This window comes from Papaver somniferum, chromosome 10 (genome assembly GCF_003573695.1).
Source record: "Papaver somniferum cultivar HN1 chromosome 10, ASM357369v1, whole genome shotgun sequence".
NCBI lineage: Eukaryota > Viridiplantae > Streptophyta > Magnoliopsida > Ranunculales > Papaveraceae > Papaver > Papaver somniferum.
The window spans coordinates 11,133,165-11,150,533 of NC_039367.1; the positions used below are offsets into that span (position 1 = coordinate 11,133,165).

General features: G+C 36.1%; 1 protein-coding gene across 2 annotated transcripts; it reads right to left on the minus strand.

Annotated features, from left to right (window-relative positions):
• Positions 1 to 14,274: 14,274 nt before the first annotated feature.
• LOC113319118 (bidirectional sugar transporter SWEET6b-like) lies at positions 14,275 to 16,809 on the minus strand. Of its 2 annotated transcripts, none has more exons than XM_026567397.1 (7): positions 16,791 to 16,809; positions 16,419 to 16,475; positions 16,121 to 16,157; positions 15,771 to 15,987; positions 15,075 to 15,236; positions 14,839 to 14,958; positions 14,275 to 14,712 (listed from the first exon to the last, which is right to left on the minus strand). In XM_026567397.1, the coding sequence occupies exons 2-7, from the start codon at positions 16,459 to 16,461 to the stop codon at positions 14,587 to 14,589; spliced, it is 705 nt and encodes a 234-aa protein (XP_026423182.1). In that variant the 5' UTR covers positions 16,462 to 16,475; positions 16,791 to 16,809; the 3' UTR covers positions 14,275 to 14,586. The 2 variants fall into 2 exon arrangements, with proteins under 2 accessions (XP_026423182.1, XP_026423181.1); XM_026567396.1 differs by lacking the exon at positions 16,791 to 16,809 and adding an exon at positions 16,642 to 16,770.
• Positions 16,810 to 17,369: the final 560 nt, after the last annotated feature.

The following is a 17,369-nucleotide window of genomic DNA, read 5'->3' on the forward strand; positions in this document are numbered from 1 at the left end:
GGAGTGTGTGAAAGCAGAAGCATGGTTGAGACAGAAGCAGCAGTAGGAAGACTCTCTGCCTAAATATGCTAACCTAGTGTTGTTGTCTGCTGACGTTAATAGGAATGTAGAGGCCCTTGATAGGTATCAATTTACACTTGGTCAAGAATTAAAGTTAGCAGATGTTGTTGTATTAACTTATGCATGTGATAGACCAACCACTCTTGATGGTTTAAGCACGTTTTGGTTACCAGAACTTCGTAAATTGGAGGTTTGTGTTTTCTTTTATATTATTTTGATTTGATTGTTCTGGAATTACTGTGTTGAGTTGGATTTCATTTCTAGAATCATGCCATACACTGTTCTTATGGCTAAATTTCTATGTTAATTGTGACAAGTCATTGATTAATGTATCCTTCCTATGGAAAACCCAGTTGTTGAAGGACGGCGTGCCATTGTTCTTAATATGTGGACTGAACGTATACAAGGAACAAAGCAGAATGTAGAGGTGGATAAGATTTTATTTTCCTCTCTGTTTTATGATTATCTTTTCTCCATTTCAAAGATTTATTGTTCTGAAGATGTGAAATTGTTTGAAACTCTTGTAGTTTGGTAATCTGCGATTGGTACTACACTTGACGAGTCTCGTGATTCGCTGAGGTCCGCCATTTTATTGGATGGGTCTTTGTTTGAAACTCTTGTAAGCAAGTTTGGCTTCTTGATTGATTGCCTCATCCACTTTCTCCTGAGTGATGAATATATTTTGTTTGTTTCGTTGGAACAGGTTTTGCAAGCCAGTGATGACGAAACCCAAGCCAGCAGCGCCAAAGCCACCTACTCCAGCAGAATAACCATCACCTCCACCACAAAGCACAACCGAACCCAAAACCGATGGTGCTGACGTCGATGCGAGCGCAGGGGAGGGTGAATTCGCTGCAGGAGAGCCGATGGACACAGACAAATCTGGAGCTGCTCCTTGTCCTGCATAAGTTTTACATATAGTCCTGGGTTTTTACAAACTGGACAAGGTCTTGATTCAATATCCACTACATTTGAAAAGGTTTGCAAACTCATAATTATTTTAATTTTTGATGTGGGCAATCATGAACTAATTTCAAAATCTTATAATAAGTTTAATTTATGTATTGCCAACCTGATGTGATTGTGAACTATGTTGCGTTGTCTCTACCTCGTGTATGCGAAACATATCCAACAGAAGTCATGGCTATAAATGTACCATCTTCTGTGGTGAAATGGTTATCAAACTTTGGTCCTACACAAGGAGACCAAGTATGCACAACTAATAACCTTGGTCCTTGTTTGATTAGTTTCAGGGGTTTTAGTCTTGAATACAATTATTGCAATAGTTGGACTTATTTGTTTTTTTTAGTAGTCTGATTATTTTTTGTGTGTATGCTACCTTAGGGGGATGTTCCTCAACGATATGTTGATGCTGGTCCGCGCCAAAGGGCTCAGCTAGATTATGGGGAAGGTGGCAGTGCTTCTCATTACGGGGAAGCTTACAATGACAGGTTTGTGAGTTCCATCTTACTGCTAGTAGCTGTAGTTGGTTTCTTTTAAGCACCTATTTATAATACCCCGCTATGATTTAGGCTTGGGAGATCTCAGCTGGGGTATGGTGCTAGCAGCAGAAGTTCTCTCTCTGCTCAAGACTCGCATGGGATTTATGGCAGTCGTCAGAGTCTAGGTTATAGTGGAGGTAGGGAGTTTAATTATTTATTTTTTGTGTTGTTTCGAGTTCGAGTCTTTTATGGGTGGTCTGAGTGTTCACCAATTGTGTGTATGATTCCTATTTACATGAATGATATGGTGTCGGGTTCTTATGGCAGCAATGATGTCAGTGGAATGTACACCAGCTATGTTGGTGATTATATCTCTCGTGGACCTGATGTATGCGTTAAACCTTTTACCAGTTCTGCAGTTTAAAGATTTTCTCTGGACAGCTTATATTTACTTGTGTTTTGGTGGTAGGTTGGCAGTAGCTCTTACTCGTCATCACTATATTCCAGTCGCAGCTTGGGTGGTAGCAATTACCTTGGAGGTGGTGGTAGTAGTAGTGGTTCTGGATCATATTATTAAAGTAAGTCGATCTATTCCGCATTATCAGTAGTTTGTTTTGTGGATTGGTACCTAAACCTTAGCCGATTTAGTAACATTGGAAAAGAAACCTAAGAGCTCAAGATTTTTCCTTGTCTTATATATTTCGTGATGATTATGTCTGGTGGTATAAGACGGTGCTCCTTTGTAGCGGTCCGACTGATCATGGCAGTGTAGAAGAGCTATTTGGTCACGTGAATTTGTGTATGACAACAGATTTTTACAAGAGGACGCTGTAGGGCGTAGGATGTTGAGTTATTTGAAGCTTGTGCGTATGAGACCAAAGTTATTTTCTAGCCTTCAGTCCTCTTGTACAGTTTATGACAAAAGTAAATCTTATTTTTGCCTTCATAATGGTTTAATATATCCTATATCCTATTCCAATTCATTGCTTGTGATTCAGAGTACCTTGAGGATGTTTTCCGTATTTATAGACAACATCATGGGTTTTATTTTGATTTTTAATTTTACTTTTGAGGTTCATAGGGAAGCGTATAAAGGTTTCTGGATGCGTACAGAGGACGACAAGACAAAGAGGGTATAATCTTATTTATTATTTTTATCGTTTTTTGCAAATTATAGTTGACGATTCACTGTGATTATAGCATTCTGTATTTTAGGCAGTCCTGATTATAGCATGTCTGAGGTGTAGTGACCAGATTTCTAGAATTTTTGTTATCATTTTACCTTGATTGTCTGTAAAACTTTGTTGTCAATCTGTTGATAGCATGTCTTCCCTGCCATCTTTTCTGTTGGATTAAGATGCATTGATCACTCAGCTCTCTTTGTAGGATGCATTGTCCTCTACCATGCATAACCATGGGCTGTTAACTTGTTGGTTTGCCTAAGAAAGTGTTTGTGAACTGTTTTTCATTGAATTTTTCTAACTGATATAATTTGAAATCCTTGGCACCAGTTGGACGTAACTTTGTTCTCTTTTTTTAATTGGCTTAGGTACCAACTCATTTCCTCTAGGTGCTGAGTCGTATTGTTGGAGCAGGTGAGGCGAAGTGCTGCAGATTTGCGATAGATACATTACGCAAGAGAAGGCGATTGTTATGTGAGTTCTACATTTGTTAGTTTTATCTTATATGCTCTTAAGTTGTGAACAAATTTGTATGAGCTTTAGGATGCACATAACTTAGGTATTCTCTTAAGTTTTTAAGCAGACGATGGATTCCCCCGAAACTTAGGAATTCTCTTAAGTTGTTGAAAGAATAGAACAAGTTATTATTATTATAAAATGCGGACTTGTGCAGCTAATTGAATTTAGAATTCCGGCTTATTTCAGGCAGAAAATTAAATGCCAGTCAATGTTGACCTATTTTGATCAGGTCAAGGTTGACTGGCAGTAATTTTTTTGCCGTTACAAAAAAGTGCAGCCGTTACGACAGCGTTGTTACAAAAGAAATTCGTAACGGCCCGGAGCTGTTACCACGTGGCAATTTCGTAACAGCTCAGAGCTGTTACGAGGGCCGTTACAATAAATATTCGTAAAGGCCACAAAGCCGTTACAAAAAAATGTAACACCCACTTTTGCAACATGAAAGAGCCGTTACAACCCATTTTAGTAACGGCTTAGTTCTGTTTCTAATCCCAGAATTTGGTGTAGTGACACGTTTGACACGCATCTCTTTGTTGTCCAAATTTCTATGCAACTGAATATATCAAATCATAAGTTACTTCAAAGATGAGTAAACAACACAAAGTCTTCATCTAAAATCAATCGAATTGCAATTTTTGATTTAAAATTTGTCTTCAGAAGGGTACAATAAAATCAAAAACACATAAGATATAATAATCGAGTCGAGAGATTTAAGCCCGATTACGAATCTGATTTCAGTTAGGCTAAGTGGGGATAATATCTGTGGAAGGAAAGGTCATTACAAATGGGATCAAAGCCGACGACGGGTCACCTGCCTAGGGTGAGAGGGTACGTCACACATGATATGCTAGGTACTGCTCCCATGAAGGGCAGGGAACGTTGGAGATATGGTCTTGGATATATTCCCGAGTCGAGGACGACCCCAATTTAAGGTAGTGGCATTGTAATACCCCGATATTCGGCAGTGGTTTTCCGAACAGAATATAAGTAATGGTTTGTACTTTTCTAACACCGAGGCCTTTTTAGCACAATTGGCTCTAGAGTTGGCAAAAAATTCTACAGTTAAGCGTACTCGGGCGGGAGTAACCCAGGGATGGGTGACCTCCCGAGAAGTTGTTGCTGGATTACCGCAGAGATGCCGGTTGAAAATAATATTAACATCTTTTCCATCAGTCGATATAATACTTGGAGTATCCATAAAAACGGAATTGTGAGAAGAAATCACAAGATAATCTCAACAAACAGTCTTATAATGAAAAAAAAGTTTCTTAGAGAAGGAAAAAGAAATGTAGGGTTACGGAACCTTTATACACTTAAAGGATTCACGTACGCACAACTCTTACCCTCGAAAATGAAGAATTGTAAATTTTAACCCTCTTTTATTGATTAAACAGGGAAGTCCTTTCCAATATCAATTAGATATGAAAAACGACATGAATTCCAGACTTTACAATGCTCACAGAGCAAGAACACGGAAAAATAAAATCAAGGCAATCAAGAAGACTTTTCTTTTCCTAAAGCCTGAGATGTGAAAAATCTTGTCTCTTTTGATCAGGCACATGAGACTAGATGCACTAACCAACACAATTTAAGTTGTGCTGGGGTGAACAATAATTTTTCCACTATATCCTTTTCGAAAGGAACTCATAGAACCATGTTTCTCATAGTGTTTAGACCATAATTTTTTTTCTCTAATGATCTAGTATTTTCTTTGGAAACTAACTTATTTGAAGAAGATATGTGTTTACATACCTCTGATGATTTTTGAACAAGTTTTAGCTTGTTTGCTAATCGATTCGCTCTTCGTTGAAGTTTGTTGACATATCTCATTTTGTCTTTGAACTTGAAACACTTTGAAAATTCATGACCTTTGAGAGAACAATAATAGCATGTCAACCTGGAAAGTGATTCAGACCCCCGAGATGTGTATGCGGCTAGACACATAGTGGAACCTGTCAAATCAGAAAAAGAGTTTCCAGTAGAAACAGGTAGATCAATTTTTTCTTCCAGATCGGTTGAGATTTCATCTGAAAGAATATCAAAGTTGATGTATGTATTGCTACAATTATCAAAATCAATATTTTCGCAAAGAAGTGCAATACTTGACTTTTCGTCTTCATTAGAATCATAGTTGTCAGACATTTCATCAAGAATTGCATCTAGACCTTTGTTCCTAGTGTACTTTTTACGATTTGGACACTCATTTGCAAAATGGCCAAAACCTACACTTAAAGCACCGAGGCATATCCTCGTCATCATTTTCATCATTATACCTGTTTTTAGGAGGAACACGATTATTAGGTTTAGCTGATGACCTGGGTTTATCTCTGGAGAACCGTTTACTTCTCTTCAAAAGAAGATCCCTAAACTGTCTTCTGATCAACGAGAATGACTTGTCAAGATCTTCATCTGATGAATCATTCTCAGAAAGATCATCTTCAGAGATGCAAACACTTTTACTTTTGTCAAGTAATTTAGTGTTCTTTTGTACTCTGAAAGCAAAATCCTTTCCGGAATTGGATGCATGCTCATGGTCAAATATCTTTAACTTCCCAACCAGAGTATTTCTGGAAAGAGCATCAAGGTTATTTCCTTCAACAATGACATGCTTCTTAGAATCGTATCTAGATGGCAGTGATCTGAGAATTTTCATCACAATATCCTTTTCAGGAATAGTCTTGCCCAATGCAAAAGATGCATTAACAATTTCAGATACTTTGTGATTAAACTCATCAAATGATTCTTCATCTGCCATACGAAGGTTTTCCCAGTTAGAATTTAGGTTTTGAAGCCTATCTTCTTTTTTCACAGGTATTCCCTTCAAATACGGTTTCTAAGATATCCCAGGCTTTTTTAGACTTCTTGCAAGTAGTCACATGATGCTGAGATCTGGGGTAATGGCATGTATGATAGCATTTAAGCCGTCGGAATTTTGCTTCGCAGCAAGTATTTCTTCTGGGATATATCTATCAATATCCTTAGGTATGGATACATCGCCTTCTGTATTAACTGAAGGATCATAACCACTCACAACACGTACCCATGTTTGAAAATCACGAGCTTGAAGAAAAGCATGCATAGCATAGCGATTTACCACCACAAGTAGTTTGAGCCATCGAAGACTGGTGGTACGTTTATGGAGATAGAATTTCTGTCCATAGAGTCAGAACGCTACAAACACGGACTTATGAGGTCTTTAAACGCGTTTGCCTGCTCTAATACCAATTGAAAAAGCGGGGGTCTAACAACCTCACCCAATATTTCGCTTAGAAATCTGTATGGACTAACTACAATATACTTTCAGGAGAATCAACTAGACAGTCAGACTCAATCTTAAGAAAAGTATATCAAAGAGTTATATATCAATCTCTCAATTCAATCTGCAATCAAACAAATAATAATTTGCGAGCCTGATTGAATATAAGAGAGATAACTTGAATGGTGCCAAAGTCCAATGTTCAAAGATCAATCAATTTCAATCAACAACCAAAGGTTGGATTTATCAATTGATCGATTCAATGCAAAACCTGTGATATTTCAATTATATAACAAAATATAATGCGGAAAAGAAATAACACAGACACCAGAATTTTTGTTAACAAGGAAACCGCAAATGAAGAAAACCCCCGTGACTTAGTCCATATTGAACACCACACTGTATTAAGCTTCTACAGACACTAGCCTACTACAAACTAACTTCGGTCTGGACTGTAGTTGAACCCCAATCAATCTCACACCGATTCAAGGTACATTTGCGTTCCTTACGTCTATGATCCTAGCAGGATACTGCGCACTTGATTCCCTTAGCTGATCTCACCCACAACTAAGAGTTGCTATGACCCAAAGTCGAAGACTTGATGAACAACTCACACGGAAAAGTCTATAGGAATAGATAAATCTGTCTCCCACAGAAATACCTACGAGTTTTTGTTCCATTTTTTGATAAATCAAGGTGAACAAGAACCAATTGATGAAGAACAACCTAGAAATATGAATCACCTCACAATAATATTAATCGACTAGCGAAACAAGATATTGTGGAATCACAAACGATGAGACGAAGGTGTTTGCGACTACTTTTCTATCTTGCCTATATAAATCTCAAGCCAATCTTACGATTGCACTCAATCACGATAGAAACAACAAGATCAGGTCACGCAACTACAGATAAAATAGTTGGGTCTGGCTTCACAATCCTAATGAAGTCTTCAAGTCGTTAACCTACAGGGTTTCATGAAAAACCTAAGGTTAAAGGAGAATCCACCCTAGTTTATGCAACTAGTATCACACAGGAGGTGTGAGGATTAGGTTTCCCAGTTGCTAGAGTTGTCGTTTATATAGTCTCCAAATCAGGGTTGTAATCTAAGTTACCTTGGTAACAAAGCATTCAATATTCACCGTTAGATGAAAACTTGATTAGATTCAAGCTAATATCTTTCAACTGTTAGATCGAACTTAGATTGTTATACACAAATGAAATGCAACTTAATTTAGGTTTGGGTAACCGTACCTAAACGTGTACACTTAGTTGGTTCAACAATTATTAACCAATGATTAGCCATATGAGCACTTTCATATCAACCTTATTCATCTTCACCATAACTAGTTCACATGACTCAAATAAACTAGTTAGAGAGTTGTTCAATTGCTTATATCTTATAGAAGTATACAAGACATAATCGAAGAAAAATCGGTTTGATTCACTCGAATCGATTCATGAACATTATAGCCACGGTTGCAAAGATTGCATTCCTTATTATATAAATGTTTTAATTCATGAATAAACCGATTTAGAAAGTAACCTACTTAAGTATGCAAACGGGTACACGTACTTAAGTAACCGGATTGAGTTTGTTTTCACTTTGAAACTCCAGCAGAAATTCACGGACATGAAATTTCCTCCAGTATGCGTACGGGTACGCATACGGGTACGCATATTTTGGGTTCCCGGTTTTGGACTTTTACACAAATGTGAGAACACACTATATTTATATCCAAATATGGTTACATGTTTCTAAACTCTCATTTCAATCATTGAAACTTTCTTAGAGGATGTTATATAGTTGTTATTCACAAACTATTTTTCATCAAAGCGATTTTCAAGTTACTGAAATAATCAACATGACTTTCGTCACGAGTAAAGATGAACTTGGACAAAGCGAAAGCTTACCAACACATATTTCGAGAAAAACATAAGCGAGATAAACCCGTTCGAAATAACAAATGTGTATAATTGAAGTCTATATAGCAATTACGACTTTTGTCTCAAGATAGGAGATAAAATAGATAGACTTTTGAGTGATAGATAAGTTCAAGTCTCCACATACCTTTTTGTCAATGAAGTTCCACAAGTTCCTTGAGTAGTTCTTCGTCTTTGCATGATGAACAACGTGGAGTCTAAAGCTCAACTACACCTACTATCCTAGTCCGAGACTTAGCTATAAGTAGACTAGAAATCAAGACTTATAGTTTTGGCAACTAAACTTGACACACAAGCTTGAGATAGCAACGCTTTCGAGTTCGACCGAGCAGTGCTCTAACAATATTCTCATCTTTTTCTTCCATTGTGACCAAAACGATACTGAAAAAGCCATTTCTTTGTGTAGGCCAGGATCGTACAGATTGGTATCTCGAACTCAAAGCATCTCCATACAATGTATTTGTTTAAAATTTTAGACGATTTGCTCTTACTAGCATATGCTTATCCACCATTTTACTTTTTACCCGGTAAAAAGTTTTTACCCCAAGACAGTAGGGTACACTAGTTTTGAAAATATAATACCAAAAGTTTGGGGAGGTCTTAGACCTATGAAACCCAAGTAGGCAGGCATGGAACTAAAATTACCAGATTTTGGAATTTTCGGAGTGCAAATCTATCTTAAGGGAGTAGTGACAATCTTATCAACAGAAGCATCACCAAAATGAATAATTTATCTATTAACATTTAAAGATTTAGTTTTCTAGTTGATAAAGTAAGAAATTTTAAGGTTGAGATTTCAAGGATCTTTAGGATTAGGTTTAGCAAATCCCTTAGTGATAATCTGATAAGTGCATAATTCATATGATTTTAGCAAATCCATTCCATACTTGTTTTAGCTATTATTCTTGAATGTATTTGTATCATTACTCTTGTTTTCTCTTATTTGTCTCTATTAGGTGAATCATCCAAAAAGGATCTAAAAAGTTCTAAAAAGAGCTAAGAATAGAAGTATTCCAAGTATCCAAGTGCCCAAGTCCAAGAGAAGTGGAAGAAGTGCGACAAAAAGGAGCAAAACGCTCAAAATCAAGAGACGGGTAAAAGACCAAGCTTAACTCATTCAGATTTAGGATTTCTCATCACCATCTTGAATATAATTGAAACAAGAAAAGAATGCAAAAAGAATTAGGTCATTCCGAGTTCGGATGAAGAAGTTACGGTCAAAACATTTTTATCGAATATCAAAGACTAGAAAGTTTGCAAACTATGATTTCGTGGATTAAAAGTTTGCATACTGGTTTGCAAACTAAAGTTCCTGGACACTTTTCTAAAAATATGGTTTGCAAACTATTGAAGGCCAAAATTCCCGAACTATTTTTAGGGGTTTTCTTTCGTAATTTAGGGTCGGGTTTCCGGAACCGACTAAGATACTTGAAGGCCAAGAAATGAAAACCTATATAAATAGGTATTAGACCTTTCATCAAAATATTATCTCATATCACAAGATAGGCTTTACGTCTACATCTAAACCTAGGGTTTACCCCTTTAGGGGGAAACCACCATTAATTATTCATTTTCTTTGTAATATGAGTAGCTAAATCCTTTATTGATTAAGGATGAATTCAATATTCTAAGCATGAAGATTTATTATTAATACAAATCTATTGAGAGTTTTTATCATCATCGTTTGTTTTTACATCTAGGGTTTATGAGTGATTCTTAGATTGATTTGGAGTGCATGCTAGATTAACTCTCTACACAAGTAGAAATCATCGAATAACTCTCTACACAAGTAGAAATCACGAGACCTTACAGAGGGATCATTATGTAAGGGGGAGTGGTTTTCATTGTTATATGAAGTATTGACTAAAGGGGAGTGATACATATCACCAAAGTATTATTGTCAAAGTTGTGGTACAATTGAACTTTGATGAAGTGTAATAATACTATGACACTGTATAACAATATGAAAACAATCTTGTTGATTATAGTTATAGCTACGGATGTTCAACAACAATGATGCAGGGCCGGACACATTAAGAGTAACTGGAATACTTGGAGCGGAAAATAATTCAAGTAATGTTGAAGAACCAAGGAAATCAAGCATGATGGATGAGAATCTAAAGTCTTATTTATTTTGTAATCCATATGTATTGATAGTTTTGTCACTAAAATTGACAAAGAGGGAGATTGTTAGAGCATTGCTCGGTCGAACTCGCAAGTGTTGCCATCTCAAGCTTGTTTGTCAAGTTTAGTTGATCAAAACTACATCCTTGATTTCTAGTCTACTATAGGAGTTTCAGACTAGGATAGATTGTATAGTTAAGCTTTAGACTTCACGGCTCTTACAACTGAAAACGAAGATCTATTGAATAACTCGGAGGAACTTCATCAATAAAAGGTATGTGGAGACTAAAACTTATCTATCCTCAGAAGTCTATTCTATTCTTACTTATCTCCTATTGAGACAACAGTCGTATACGATATAGTCTTTGGTATCATACATATTTGATATTTCGAGCCGAGTACAACTCGCTTATCTATTTCTCGAAATACGTGTTGGTAGCTTTATTTCTTAGCTACATTCATCACTATTCTTGACTTCATGTCAAAAGATGATCATGTGGAAATTGCCTTGAAACATCTTACATGATTTGTGTGAGACATTCATTTGATGTCGACTTGGAAAGTTTCATATTGATCATTCGATCACTTGGAAATTTCTTATTAGCTAATGGTGTATGTGAGACATCCATTGTCGTCTTCTAAGAATGTTTCAATGATTCAAATGGGAGTTAAGAGCTAAAACCGATGCCTGGATACATTACAGTTTGTGTATACTAAGTGTGCGAACTGTTTTGATATAATTCAAAACCGGAACCTAAGTTTGCGTACCCGTTCACAAACTGTTTCAACTGTTAAGCTAGGGTACTTAAGTTTGCATACCCGTTCGCAAATTGATTTAACTGTTGAAGTCCGGGAACTAAGTTTGCATACCCATTTGTGAACTTATTCACCTGAGTTTGGTCCGTCACTAAAGTTTGCGTACCCGTTTGCAAACTGTTGGTTCATGACCAACGTCCGGACCTTAAGTTTGTGTACCCGTTTGCAAACTTAAGTGGTCCAAGTTCTAAAATCGGAAAAGTATGATTTCATACTCATTAACAAATACATTTATATAATAAGGAATGCAATCTTTGCAAACCGTGGCTTAAATGTTCATGAATTGATTCTTTTGAATCATTTCGATTTTGCTTCAATTGGATCATATATATATATATATCTATGTGATTGTTAACAATTAAACAACTCTATAAAGAATACAATTAGATTCTTTGTTTATCATTCATGATTGATTTATCATTGTAGTTGATCTAGACGTGTTAGATGAATGTGGATTACAAAAGTGTTCGTATGGCTAACTATGCTTAACTACTATTGAACCAACCTTATGTACACGTTTAGGTACGGTTACCCATATCTAAATGAAGTATATTTCATTTGTGCGTGAAAAGCTAAGTCCATCTAACGGTAGAGATATATTGCTTTGGTTTCAAGCAAAACTTAGTTTGCATCTTACATCAGGATTTCATCTAACGGTGAATCATGAATGCTTTATTTCTAAGCTAACTAAGCAAACCCTGATTTGAAATCTATATAAAGGAGAACCCTAGCAACTGGAAACCTAATACCCACACCTCATGTGTGATACTAGTTGCGTACTAGAGTCGGTTCTCCATTAACCTAAGTTTTTCCTAAAACCATTTAGGTTAACGACTTGAAGACTTCATTGGGATTATGAAGCCAGATCCAACTATTTTCTCTGTAGTTGCATATTCTGATCTTACTTGTTCAATCGTATTGAGTACTATCTTCTCTAAGATTGGCACGAGATTTATCTCTAATAGGTAAGATATAAAAATTAATCACAAAGCTCCTTGTCTCATTCTTTGTGATTCCACAATAACTTGTTATACTACCGTATAGTTAATTTATTGTGAGGTGATCGATATTTCTAGGTTGTTCTTCGGGAATATAAGACCGGATTATCAATTGGTTCCTGTGCACCTTGATTTATCATAAGACGAAACAAAAATTCATAGGTATTTCTGTGGGAGATAGATTTATCTATCTAAATAGACTTTTATGTGGGAGACAGATTGGTTTATAAGTCTTCGACTTTGGGTCGTAGTAACTCTTGGTCGTGGGTGAGATCAGCTAAGGGAATCAAGTGTGTAGAGTCCTGCTGGGATTCAGAGGCGTAAGGAACGCGACTGTACCTTGATCAGTGTGAGATTGGTTAGGGCTCAACTACATTCTAGTTTGAAGTTAATCTTGTAGTAGGCTAGTGTCTGTAGCGGCTTAATACAGTGTGGTGTTCAATCTGGACTAGGTTCCGGGGGTTTTCTGCATTTGCGGTTTCCTCGTTAACAAAATTTCTAGTGTCTTTGTTATTTGCTTTCCGCATTATATTTGTTTATATAATTGAAATATCACAGGTTGTGCATAGTTCAATCAATTGGTAGATCCAACCTTTGGTTGTTGATTGACACTTGAACATTGGTCTTTGGTACAGTTCAAGTTGTTTCTCATAATAATTAGGCTCGCGGATTCTATATGTTTGATTTGCTGATTACATTGAGAAATTGAGATATAACTCTTGGATACTTTTCCGTGATTGAGTCTGACTGTCTAGTTGATTCTATTGGAATTGTATTGGAGTTGTCCATACAAATTTCCGAATGAAATATTGGATGTGGTTTTTAGACCCCCGCTTTTTCAATAACCATCTCCCACGATCCAGGAAACAAAAGGTTTGATCAGCTCCTTAATGGTATGGAGACATCTCCAATCCAGTAGCATCTTTTTAGAATTTAAGAAATCAAAGTTGGGACAATATTCGGCCTTTAACACACTACCAAAAAAGGAATTAATACAATCCACAACTTTTTAGACATTCCTAGCAAGCATAGTACGTCTGTTAACTTTTCTGAAACCTAAACCACCTTCGGAAGGCAGTCATCTGATAGATTGGGATAGCCTGACACCAGGTTTTTTTTTTGAGAGAAGCTCTAGTATCTTAAGAAAGAAGTTTGTGATACCAAGACGACATTTCGTCATCTACAAATAGCAAAAGTACTCATGTGAGTTAGATTTTTAGATTTCCAGAAAGTAATGGGAGTACCAAGATACCTCTCACCAATATCACAAGTATGGATATACAAGATAGAGATAACCTATCCATCACATGATCTGGGATCTCCTTACTGAACAAAATACCAGACTTGTCAAAGTTGATTTCTTGTCCAAAAACCAGAAAATACTTATGCAAATACTCTTCGATAGGCTGAAAATCCTGAATAGTGGCTTTTGAGAAAAGAAGGCAATCATCCGTAAACATGAGAGGGGCAATAGTAGGAGCATTTCAACAAACTTTAATATCTTTGACAAGGTCAAGACTAGTCAGATGTCCCCTTTAGAATTTTTGCGGCCCTTAAACCATTTTTTCCATATTAAATCTATGCTGGTGAAGGTATACCTATGACACCCATGACCTGTTCAGGCCAAATGCTTCTCGTCTGTATTACAATATCTAGAGTCATGCTGTATATTTTATGAAAAAGGATAGGCATGTGATGGCCAAGGTCCGCCGTACGTGAAAGCAGTAAGCTTGTTGGTTTGTTGATCCGGCTTTAAAAAATTATTATCAGAGAAACCGATAGCAGAGTTACCATTGATTAATCCGGATGGGTGGGTGTGAGGGTGGAAATAAGCCAGTTCTTAATTGAAAGTTGAAACAAGCGCTCATCTAATACGAGCTATCATCAGAAACAGTTACCTAGCTACCTAAAAATGATTGACAAAATAACGCTTCTGGCACCAAAGTACTTATTAATTCAGATATGAGAAAAGATTATAAAGAACATCTTCGAAAGTAGAAATAAAACTACTCTACAAACTGAATATCAACCGCAATAGAAACATCTCCCAATCACAAGAAGTTGACCAGAAAGGTTTTTTAAGATGCGAAAACAAATCATCAACATAAAGAAATGAGGAATGATGTGCTCCCATTCTGCATCCTTATTAAGAACAAAACTGAGCAAATGCAACTTCAAACAGGCGGCAAAACAGTACTGGTGATGCGTTGAGTCTTAGCTTTATCTCCATCGAGTTTGGCGACTGGTTAGACACTGGAAGACATTTGTACGTTGCCAGGCTTATCATCAGTGTTCCTTGGTTTCTTGTTGTAGAATACCGCAAACAAAATCAGCTGACTTAAACCGAGTATCATTCCAGAACCGTTACTGATCTGTGAAATAAGAAAGGGCAAACCAATTTGCATTTGATTAGTCTTTGTAATTATCAACAAATCCCAATAGTTAAAAAAAAAATAGAGGCGGAACGGCAGATTTCTTTAGATGCACGTTTTGCTTACAAAGATGAAGAGATCGAATCGAAGCAAGGCATATGTCAACCAACAGCCACCGTTGAGGAAATTGGCGAGTAGAAGCCAAAATGGCAAGTATTCAGTACTCTTTGTTCTGATAACCAATAACTGCAGAGACAAACAAATTTATCATCTAGAGAAATGAAGAGAAAACCTTCATTTCCGATCATACAACCCATCCTAAAAATCTTGTATAAGTAGAAGCATTAAACTAGAATGCTTACCATGTTGTCGAGTGGCATGGCGTACATTAGAATGTTGAAGATGAGACAGAAGATACCAACGAATGTACCTCTTGATTTTACAGTGTGAAACACACCCATGGTAACACCAACAATAATTGCAAAGAATGCAATTTCACCCCCTAACACTTTTGCCACGTACATCTAAACATCCACAGATATATCGAAAACAAAATAAACATTAGTAACCGAAGAAAAGTAAGACACATACTGAGACCACTATGAGTCTATGTACAGAACCCAGATGTAATGAACACATGATAAAAGAGAAAGATTCACTGCAGTTAAAAATGTATCAACATTTTGACTCTATACATCTGTACAGGAATTGAATTGGTTGAATAGCTAGGTTCGCTACTAATTTGGCTGAAGGTACTGCTCTCAAATTTCTTGCTAAAGGCACCGCTCTAAAATTTCTAACTAAACTCACTGAGTGGATCCTAGTCCGAAGAGAAGTAGAAACAGTAAAAAAATTCTCATGATGATAATAGCAACATATAATATCAGAACCACAATCAATACCGAAATATAAGATACATTTAAAACGAATCTGTCATTATAATTGCATGATATCAAATAACTTTCACAAATCTGGCTAAAATGTTGGACCAAAGATAGAAAAAAAAATCATGAAACTTAAAATTTATGAAGGATTGTTTTGAGAAGAGAGAATCTTACTCTTTGTTTCTTTGTAGCGTACATGAGGTAACAAACAATGTAAGCGAATTCCATAACAAGCCCAACTCCATTAATAGTGACCACAAGAATACTGTGAGGATGAATAAACGGCAGTCCATAGAATACCCATAATGCACAGTTTAATATTGTTGCTAAGTATGGATTTGGTGAATAATCTTCTACTGCTCCCCTCTTGATAATGTCATAAAATGTTGGCCTGGAATAAATATTAACAATAATTAGTATATCAAAAATAGAAAAAAAAATAATCGGATCAGAGCAAAAGACGATTTGGTATTTACAGTTAATAGTCACTGGAACAGAGAGAGAGAGAGAGAGAGAGAACTTACGAAGGAGAGGCAAACAAACCGAATGAAATGACATTTCCTGCAAAAACAAATCAGAAATCAGTGTTGAAAAACCAAAAGAATTTCAGAGAAAAGTACAAAGAAAGTAGAGAGAGAGGTTCATTAACAAAAAGAAAAAAAAAGTAGAAGATAAAAAATGTGACCATGTGATTATCACCATCCTTATGATCATTAATCATTTACAAAAATCCAAAACAGAAATTAATACTATGAAAGTATTTCAGAAAAAAAGAAATTATCATGTAGAAAGAGAGTTAGGGTTAGGAAAAGAAACACAGACCAATAACTCCAACAACATTACGAGCTGCATCTGCTGTAACCATGTTTGCTGAGTGATCTTTAAGAATCAGAAAAAACAGAGAAATGAAGAAGATTAAGAAGTGAATGAGAGAAGAAAAGAAATGAAGACTGGTATTTATAATGCAAAGAAAGTATGAAGAAAATCTAATTTCTGTGGTTAGAATTCGTAACCACAAAAACAGATGATGATGAGAGAGTCTTACTCGTTCTCTAAATCTATATTGACAGCACAATTTTAGACAGAGAGAGAAGAATTAATAGTGAGAAACGGAATTTTTAGAAAGGACAGTGTGGAAATGAGATGTGAAAACCCTTAACAGAGCATGCAAATTAAATCTGTTATTTTACTTACTTATTATTCAGAATCTTTTATCTAATAATATCCCAATACTTTGTATAAATAACCTGCATTTTCCCATGCTGTGCATGGATGAAATCAATCACGCACTGTATTCAGAAATCAGTTACGATACTTTACACAAATGCCCTTCCTTTTCTTGTTTGTTACTCTCTACTAGTATCATGCTTCTCGCGCGTGTTCTCTTTTCTTGGAGAAATATCGATTATCATCCAAGTTGGATATCGCGATAGGTATGCGTCGATTCTGGACCGTCAATTGCGTTTGGGTCATTGGCTAAAGGATGATTTCACGGTTGAAAATGACCCCAAAATATCGGAGATAATTTGTGAATAATCGAAGACGTTTTTGGATATGTCATCATGTACGGAGTACTATAAAGTTACACAATCATTAATTTATTATCACTGAATATCTAAATAATTATTACTATCCATAAATGAAATAATTATAAATTTAGTTCGTTTTTGGTGCATGCTCGCTCACTATTATTTTTTTTTTCTAAGTTAAATTCTTTTATTACCATTAAGAATTATTACAAACATTCCCGGAAAAAAAAAAGGTAAACAGGCT

Excerpts from the sequence above, each read along its gene's own strand:
- LOC113319118 (XM_026567397.1), bottom strand. The coding sequence starts at position 16,461 with ATGGTTACAGCAGATGCAGCTCGTAATGTTGTTGGAGTTATTG. Across the intron at positions 16,158-16,418 it reads TAATGTTGTTGGAGTTATTG|GAAATGTCATTTCATTCGGT; the intron begins GTCTGTGTTTCT and ends TTGTTTTTGCAG. Across the intron at positions 14,713-14,838 it reads GATTCGATCTCTTCATCTTT|ATCAGTAACGGTTCTGGAAT; the intron begins GTAAGCAAAACG and ends CTTATTTCACAG.